Below are 8,865 nucleotides of genomic sequence, written 5' to 3'. Positions count from 1 at the left end.
AGAAACATTTGTTGATTCACTTAAAAGTAGCTGGGTGCAGTGGCACACACCTGTAATCCCAGCTACTTGGGAGACTGGGGTGGAAGTATGGCTTGAGTTTGAGACCAGCCTGGGCAGCACAAGACCCCCATCTCTAAAAATAAATAATAATAATAATAATAATAAATTAATTTTGTGTTCGTCGGGCGCGGTGACTCACACCTGTAATCCCAGCACTTTGGGAGGCCAAGGCGGGTGGATCATGAGGTCAGGAGATCGAGACCAGCCTGGCTAACACGATGAAACCCTGTCACTACTAAACATATGAAAAATTCACCCGGCATGGTGGCACATGCCTGTAGTCCCAGCTACTCGGGAGGCTGAGGCAGGAGAATTGCTTGAACCCTGGAGGCGGAGGTTGCGTCGAGCCACGATTGCGCCATTGCACTCCAGCCTGAGCGACAGAGCGAGATTCCGTCTCCAAAAAAATAAAACAGGCCGGGCCTGTGTCTCACGCCTGTAATCCCAGAACTTTGGGAGGCCGAGGTGGGCGGATCATGAGGTCAGGAGACTGAGACCATCTTGGCTAACACGGTGAAACCCCATCTATACTAAAAATACAAAAAATTAGCCGGGCGTGGTGGCGGGCGCCTGTAGTTCCAGAGAATGGTGTGAACCCGGGAGGCGGAGCTTGCAGTGAGCCGAGATGGCGCCACTGCACTCCAGCCTGGGCGACAGAGCCAGACTCCGTCTCAAAAAATAAATAAATAAATAAATAAAATAAAATAAAAATACAAAATTAATCGTATGTTAATGTAAGTTATATATTTTAAATGAAAATAACCATGTTTTCCAAAATAATTTTTTTTTTTTTTTTTTAACCAAGTGCAGCTCATTTAAACATTTTTTGTAGAGATTGGGGTCTTCCTATGTTGCCCAGTCTGGTCTTTTTATTTTTTTTGAGATGGAGTTTCACTTTTGTTGCTCAGGCTGGAGTGCAATGGCACAATCTTGGCTCACTGCAGCCTCCATCTCCTGAGTTCAAGTGATTCTTCTGCCTCAGCCTCCCAAGTAGCTGGGATTACAGGTATGTGCCACCACATCCAGCTAATTTTTGTACTTTTAGTAGAGATGGGGTTTCTCCATGTTGGTCAGGCTGGTCTTGAACTCCCGACCTCAGGTGATCCACCGCCTTAATCTCCCAAAGTGCTGGGATTACAGGCGTAAGCCACTGCACCCAGCCCTTCAGGCTGGTCTTGAACTCCTGGGCTCAAGCCGTCCTCCCACCTTGACCTCCCAAAGTCCTGGAATTACAGGCACGTACCACCGTGCCCAGCCTGAAACAAAAATTTAGTGAGAAGAAGGGCATCATTTTAATTTTTGCAAATCACTTTCACATCAGGCTTAACAGAAGACAGCTGGGTCCTCACGTGTGTGTCTGCGTTTGGTCTGTTGCAATATCGTGGAAACTGCACTGGCCAATATGGTGAAACCCCGTCTCTACTAAAAATACGAAAAAATTAGCCAGGCATGGTGGTGCATGACTGTAGTCTCAGCTACTTGGGAGGCTGAGGCGGGAGAATTGCTTGAACATGGGAGGTGGAGGTTGCAGTAAGCCAAGATGGCGCCACTGCACTCCAGCCTGGGGAAGGCTGAGACCCCGCCCCCCAACTATGTATTATTATTATGGTGTATCATATATGATGTCAATATTATTATGATGATACTTTTTTTTTTTTTTTTTTTTTGAGACGGAGTCTTTGCTCTGTCACCCAGGCTGGGGTGCAGTGGCGCGAACTCGGCTCACTACAAGCTCCGCCTCCTGGGTTTACGCCATTCTCCAGCCTCAGCCTCCCGAGTAGCTGGGACTACAGGCGCCTGCCACCTCGCCCGGTTAGTTTTTTGTACTTTTAGTAGAGACGGGGTTTCACCGTGTTAGCCAGGATGGTTTCCATCTCCTGACCTTGTGATCCGCCCGTCTCGGCCTCCCAAAGTGCTGGGATTACAGGCGTGAGCCACCGCGCCCGGCCCGATGATACTTTTTTTGAGACGGGGTCTTGCTTTGTTTCCCAGGCTGGAGTGCAGTGGCCCCATCTCAGTTTACTGCAAACTTGCTCTCCGAATTCTCCCACCTCAGCCTCCCAAGTAGCTGGAATCACAGGCACACGCCACCACGCCTGGCTAATTTTTTGTATTTTTAGTAGAAATGGGGTTTTGCCATGTTTGCCAGGCTGGTCTCAAACTCCTGACCTCACGTGAACCGCCTGCCTTAGCCTCCCAAAGTGCTGGAATTACAGGCGTGAGCCACCGCGCCCCACTTATGATAATAATTTTGAACTTGTAGACACCCTGAAGGGGTGCTGGGGAACCCCCTAAGGTTCTTTGGGCTGCAGGCTGAGATTCACTCCCTAGCTTTTGGTTCCACAGTACCCAGATGTATGTATCCTGGAAACTGAACACCTTTGGAACCAAGGTGACCTAGGTTTAAGAGCAAGCTGAGTGCAAGCAGTGAGCTCTGGTACTTTTAGCCCCCTTGAGCCTGGTGTCTTCATCTCTAACATAGGGATGGCGGTGATAATATTAATAAAAGCACATCCCTGTAGGGCTGCAACGAAGCCCACAGGAGATAAGGCTCAGAATCATGCCTGCCGGTCACAAAGCATAGAATCAACATTTGCTGTTATAACTTGGGAAATGTCATTTTATTTTATCACCGGCACCTTTTATTCATGCAGTTCATTTATCCCAAGGCCTGTCCTGTGCTGGGCAGTGCTGGGGACAAGGTGATGACTGAGACAGCCTTGACCCTGCCCTTATGGGGCTCCCAGCTCAGTGGGTCACCGAGTTTTTATTTGAGGAATTGCTCCGGCTGGACGCGGTGGCTCATGCCTGTAAAATCTCACCACTTTGGGAGGCTTTGAAGGGTGGATCACCTGAGGTCAGGAGTTCGAAACCAGCTTGGCCAACATGGTGAAACCCCATCTCTACTAAAAATAAAAAATTAGCTGGGTGTGGTGGCATGCTCCTGTAGTCCCAGCTACTCAGGAGGCTGAGGCAGGAGAATCACTTGAACCCAGGAGGCAGAGGTTGCAGTGAGTCAAGATCATGCCACTGCACTACAGCCTGGGTGACAGAGCGAGACTCTGTCTCAATAATAATAATAATAATAATAATAATAATAATAAAGGAATTGCCTTGGGCACCAGGTCCTGGAGGTACATGAGTTCTCAAGGCTGAGAAGGCAAGGAAGAACATTCTAGGGAATGGGAACAGTGTGCAATAAATCGTGGCAAGTGGAGAATGGCACGTGCTCTGGAATGGCAACTACCCAGGGTCACTGAGTTCATTCCTTTGCCTCCAAAACATCACAGTTCTGTTGCTGGTGAGAAACAAGTGTGTGTATCTGGTTTACCTCTCCTCTTTCCCCCTTTCTCTTTTTGTGTAAATAAGTCCTTGATTCTGTTTTTACTTTTCTTTCCTTCTTTCTTTCTTTTTTTTGAGACGGAGTTGGGCTCTTTTTGCCCAGACTGGAGTGTAGTGGCCTGATCTTGACTCACTGCAACATCCGTCTCCCGGGTTCAAGCGATCTCCTGCCTCAGCCTCCAGAGTAGCTGGGATTATAGGCATGCGCCACCAGGCCTGGCTAATTTTGTATTTTTAGTAGAGATGAGGTTACATCATGTTGGCCAGGCTGGTCTCGAACTCCTGACCTCGGGTGATCTGCCCTCCTCAACTTCCCAAAGTGCTGGGATTACAGGCGGGAGCCACCGTGTCCCGCTCTGTTCTGGTTGTGTGTGTGTGTGGAAGTCCCACTTCTGATCCAACCTCAGTCTCTCATGCTGCAGATCTTTCCTTTGCTGTACATCCATCCACAGCCTCTCCAGCGGAGACCTGGGCTGTCCCAGCAAAAAAGATGCCCGGGAGGACGCGGAGTAGGGGCTAGGCGCCTCCACTGTCCCCCATCCGGGGGCCTTCGCTTGGGGCCGGGTGAGTCAGCCCCCGGCGGCTCCCGCGTCATCCCGGCCGCTCCGCTCCGCGCTATTTCGGGCTCCGGGCGCTATAAATAGAGGCTCGCGGAGCTGAGCCGCCCCCCTCCATTCGGGCCCCCCTGCGTCCCCGGCCCCGCCGCGATCACCGGGCCGCGCGTCACCGCGGCTAAGTTTAGAGGCGGGCGGGGACGGCAGCCTGGTCACTACGCCCCCCGGCGGTGCCTGCTTCCAGAGCCTTCGGCCGGGCTGCTCTCTGCGCCCCCCATTCAGTCCCCTCGGGCGGAATTGGAGGTGAGGGTTCGGTCCTCACAGTCTCCGTCCCCACCCCACCCGTTCCGGGGCGCACAAAGGGCTCGAAGTTGAGAGGAGGGGAAGGTTTGGGACGGGAGCAGGGGCCGGAGCTGGGGAGTGGCCTAAACTGGAGTTGCGGCTGAATTCTGGAACTTGGGGCGTTTGGAAGAAAGAGGCGGAATCGGAGCGTGGATACGGCTGGTGGATTCGAACGCTCAACTCTGGGAGCCAGGGAGATTCGAATCTGGGATTCCAAAGTTTAGTTTTGAAACAGCTTAGGCCGGGAGCAGCTGCTCACTCCAGTAATCCCGACACTTTGGGAGGGCGAAAAGGGAGGATCGCTTGAGCCCAGAAGTTCGAGACCAGCCTGGGCTATAGTGAGACCCCCCCCCCACCCCGCCTCTACAAAAAAATACAAACGTTGGCTAGGCGTGGTGGCGCGCGCCTGTGGTCCAGCTACAAGGGGAGGTGATGTGGGAGCCCGGGAGGTTGAGGCTGCAGTGAGGTGTGATCGCACCACTGCACTCCAGCCCGGGTGACACAGAGAGACTCCGTCTCAAAAAAAAAAAAAAAAAAAAAAAAAAAAGAAGAAGAAGAAGAAGAAGGAAAAGAAAAGAAAAGAAAAGAAAAGAAAAGAAAAGAAAAGAAAAGAAAAGAAACTGAGGGTAGAAATCCAACATCCAACTTGGAAATAACATAGAACCCAGGGCAACTTTTTCCCGTTGCTCTTAACTAATGTTAACAGATTTAGAATTCCACTGATGGCACTTCTACTTCAAGGAATTCCTTTGCCGCACTTCTACTTCAAGGAAATGGGTCGGGAGCGGGGACGGGACCTCCTTCTAAGGGGTCTTGCCCCCGATGGGTTCTGGCGGAGCGGAGCGGCACCGGCTCCCCAACACTTCCAATTCTCTTGTGGTGCACCATCGCCCCCTGGCAGAAAACGCAGGAGTTGCAGGGTTAAGTCTGGCAATTCCATTCCCCAAGGGGATAACTGAGTCACAAGCCCTTCTACTTGGGATGACCTACTTCTAGAATTGCTGTATGGTCTTGGATACAGAGGTATATTTCTTTTTTCTTTTTTCGTTTTTTGAGACAGAGTCTTGCTCCGTCGCCCAGGCTGGAGTGCAGTGTCTCGATCTCAGCTCACTGCAACCTCTGCCTCCCAGGTTCAAGCGATTCTCCTGCCTCAGCCTCCCAAAAAGCTGGGATTACAGGCATGCGCCACCACGCCCAGCTAATTTTGTATTTTTAGCAGAGACGGGGTTTTGCCATGTTGGCCAGACTGGTTTCGAACCCCTGATCATGGGTGATCCGCCCGCCTCGGCCTCCCAAAGTGCTAGGATGACAGGCGCAAGTCACCGTGCCCGGCCTTTTTTCTTTCTTTTCTTTTTTTCTTTTTTTGTTCTCACTCTTTACAGGCATGAGCCACCATGCCCAGGAAAAAATAAATAAATAAGTAAAATGGGAAAATGTAGACACAGAGACAAACACCCATAGACGAAAGACTGATATGAAGAAAGAAACAGAGGGATGGTCATGTACCTGCAGGCAAGTACAAGTAAAAAGATCAATGAACATAACAGAAATGTCAGAAATAGACTTGTATGTGTATGGGAATTTGGTATGTGATAAAGGTAGAATTTCAGAACAGTGGAGAAAAGATCTACATTTGGTCAACTTGAGACAATTGGTTATATCAGTCATAACCGGTGCACTTTCAAAAATAAATCTAGGCCGGGCGCGGTGGCTCAAGCCTGTAATCCCAGCACTTTGGGAGGCCGAGACGGGCGGATCACGAGGTCAGGAGATCGAGACCATCCTGGCTAACGCAGTGAAACCCCGTCTCTACTAAAAAATACAAAAAACTAGCCGGGCGAGGTGGCGGGCGCCTGTAGTCCCAGCTACTCGGGAGGCTGAGGCAGGAGAATGGCGCAAACCCGGGAGGCGGAGCTTGCAGTGAGCTGAGATCCGGTCACTGCACTCCAGCCTGAGCGACAGTGCGAGACTCTGTCTAAAAAAAAAAAAAAAATCTTGGCCAGGCGCGGTGGCTCATGCTTGTAATCCCAGCACTTTGGGAGGCAGAGGCGGGTGGATCACTTAAGGTCAGGAGTTCGACACCAGCCGGGCCAACATGGTGAAACTCCGTCTCTACTGAAAATACAAAATTTAGCTGGTCGGGCGCCTGCAATCCCAGCTACTTGGGAGGCTGAGGCAGGAGAATCGCTTGAATCTGGGAAGCAGAGGTTGCAGTGAGCCTAGATTGCGCCATTGCACTCCAGCCTGGGCAACAAGAGCAAAATTCCATCTCAAAAAATAAATAAATAAATAAACAAATAAATAAATAAATCTTACATAGATTAAAGCCAGATGACCTGCTCATTCTAGGCCATCACTGTTTGGCAGGGTGTCTGTGTCCCTCACTGAAACATAAGCTCTGGGAGGACAACACAACACGGAGCTCAAGGAAATGATAGAATGTATCATTATGGCCGTGCGCCGTGGCTTACGCCTGTAATTCAGCACTTTGGGGGGCTGAGGCAGGTGGACCAACTGAGGTCAGGAGTTCGATACCAGCCTGGCCAAAATGGTGAAACCCCGTCTCTACTAAAAATGGAGAGAGAAAAAAAAAAAATTAGCCGGGCATGGTGGCGCATGCCTGTAATTCCCAGCTACTAAAGAGGCAGGAGAATCGCTTGAACCCGGGAGGTGGAGGTTGCAGTGAACCGAGATCGCACCATTGCACTCCAGCCTGGGTAATAAGAGCGAAACTCCGTCTCAAAAAAAAAAAAAAGAATTTATCATTATGACCCTGGGTTATGGCAGGGCTCTTAACACACCAAAAGCAAAAGTCAGAACGGAACAGATTGATAAATAGTTGTACATAAACACAAATAACTTCTGTGCCAAAAATAACTAAAGTTAAAACCCAAAGTAGAAACTAGGAGGAAATGTTTGCAATATAGGTAACTAAGGATTAGAATCGGAATCCATAAAGTACCCCTAGAAATTAATAGTAATAAAAAAGCCATACAACCCATTTAAAAAATGGACAAGGAATATGAGCAAGCAATTCACAGAAGACAAAATTTATAAGACCAATACATTCACAAAAACCGTTCCATTTCCTTAGTAATCAGAGAGCTGCAAGTTAGAACAGTGTGATACTATCCTTTCAGGAAGTGACTAATACTAACTCATCAGCCAGGCCTCTGCTCAGATGTCCCTTCCTCCAGGAAGCCCTTCCGGACTCGGCGGCTGAGTCAGGCGCTCCCTCTGACCCCCACCCCACGGCTCTCCCGGGATCTCCCATCCCAGATCTGCCCATTCTAAGTCATCACTGTTTGGGAACGTGTCTGTGTCCCTTACTGAACCGTAAGCTCCGGGAGGACAACACGGGGCTGTCGTTGGTCACTGCTGTTTCACCAGCACGGACTCGCACAGGACCGGGAACAGAGGAAGCGCATGGGGGGAATAGGTGTGGAATAAATGAATGAATGGGGAAACTGAGGCCAAGTCAATGTCTGAGTTGGGATTCAAACTTAAGTCTCTGCGTACTGAGAGGAGAGACCAAGTTGGATCTCCTGCGATCTCTTCTCCCCTGAGCCCTGCCAGGATTCCCGGCACACAGAAGCGCTCAGTATGGGCTTTGGAACTGAAAAATTTGGGAGCCAGATCCTCTGCGGCCACATAGATATCTCTCCTCCCACGAACTCCGCGGTCCTCCAGGACCATAGAGAGTTGCATAGAGATCGCCCTGCTCTATGCTCTACTCTCCTGGGGAGCGGGGCCAGAGAGGCCGGAAGTGCGGCGAGCCCTGGGCCGCGCTGGCAGTGCTGGCGGTGGTCGGCCTCAGTCCCTCTCTAGTCTTTCCCTTGAGGCTCCAAGACCAGCAACTGAATTCGCGGCTCTGAAACCGTAAGGCCGGGAACAGAGGGGGCGGGAGGCGGGACTGCAGGTGGAGATTGGCGACCGCGGAAGCCAATCATTGCCGAGTCTGAGAGATGGACAAGGCCAGGCGTGGGGTGGGCGTCCAGATGTAGCCCCGGGGGCTGGGCGAACGGAAGTCGGGGGACGGTGGGGACAGAGCCAATAGAATCCAGTGGGGGCGAGAGGCGGAGCTATGGGACTTGTAAGGGGCGGGGCGAGCAGAAGGTAGCGGTCAAAGGGGCGGGGCGTTATAGAACCTCGGGCGCTGGGTGTTTGGGACCTGACGCTATGGGGCTCTGGGAGTTTTGTGGGGGACGGCTATGAGTGGGGGTTCCTGCTGGGGGATGAGAACGTAGACGCCGATGGCTCACTTGCTCCTGGCACCTTCCCTTTCAGGTTCCACATGGACCCTGGGAAGGACAAAGAGGGGGTGCCCCAGCCCTCAGTGCCTCCAGCAAGGAGGAAATTTGTGATACCCCTCGACGAGGATGAGGTTCCTCCTGGAGCGGTAGGACAAGGAGATGCGGGGCCCCTGGGAGGCTGGCGGGTGTTAGGAGGAGGAAGAGAATAGGATGGGACCTGTGGGACCAGGGTGTGGGTTAGTGGATTTGGGGGCCACGGACGACTTGGGGAAGCAGTCCTTGGTCCTCCACAGGTCCCAGTTTCCCCATCTGTG

The 8,865-nt window shown here is 51.3% G+C and overlaps 1 protein-coding gene across 8 annotated transcripts in view; it reads left to right on the top strand.

The window, feature by feature from the left end:
* Positions 1–7,035: 7,035 nt before the first annotated feature.
* The window catches only part of LOC105478545 (ERCC excision repair 1, endonuclease non-catalytic subunit), a 20,407-nt gene continuing 18,577 nt past the window's right edge, over positions 7,036–8,865 (top strand). For 3 of the 8 annotated variants that reach the window (XM_011735958.3, XM_011735957.3, XM_071087139.1), the window contains exons 1-2: positions 7,053–8,177; positions 8,586–8,697. In XM_011735958.3, coding sequence (XP_011734260.1) covers positions 8,593–8,697 — 105 coding nt within the window. In that variant the 5' untranslated portion in view covers positions 7,053–8,177; positions 8,586–8,592. Of the gene's footprint in view, positions 8,178–8,585; positions 8,698–8,865 lie in introns of all 8 variants that reach the window. The other 5 variants (XM_011735955.3, XM_011735954.3, XM_071087140.1 and 2 more) reach the window with 5 other exon arrangements.

This window comes from Macaca nemestrina, chromosome 20, assembly GCF_043159975.1.
Source record: "Macaca nemestrina isolate mMacNem1 chromosome 20, mMacNem.hap1, whole genome shotgun sequence".
In the NCBI taxonomy this organism is placed as follows: Eukaryota; Metazoa; Chordata; class Mammalia; order Primates; family Cercopithecidae; genus Macaca; species Macaca nemestrina.
Note: the sequence above shows the minus strand (reverse complement) of the source record. Positions and strands in the feature narration are given on the sequence as shown.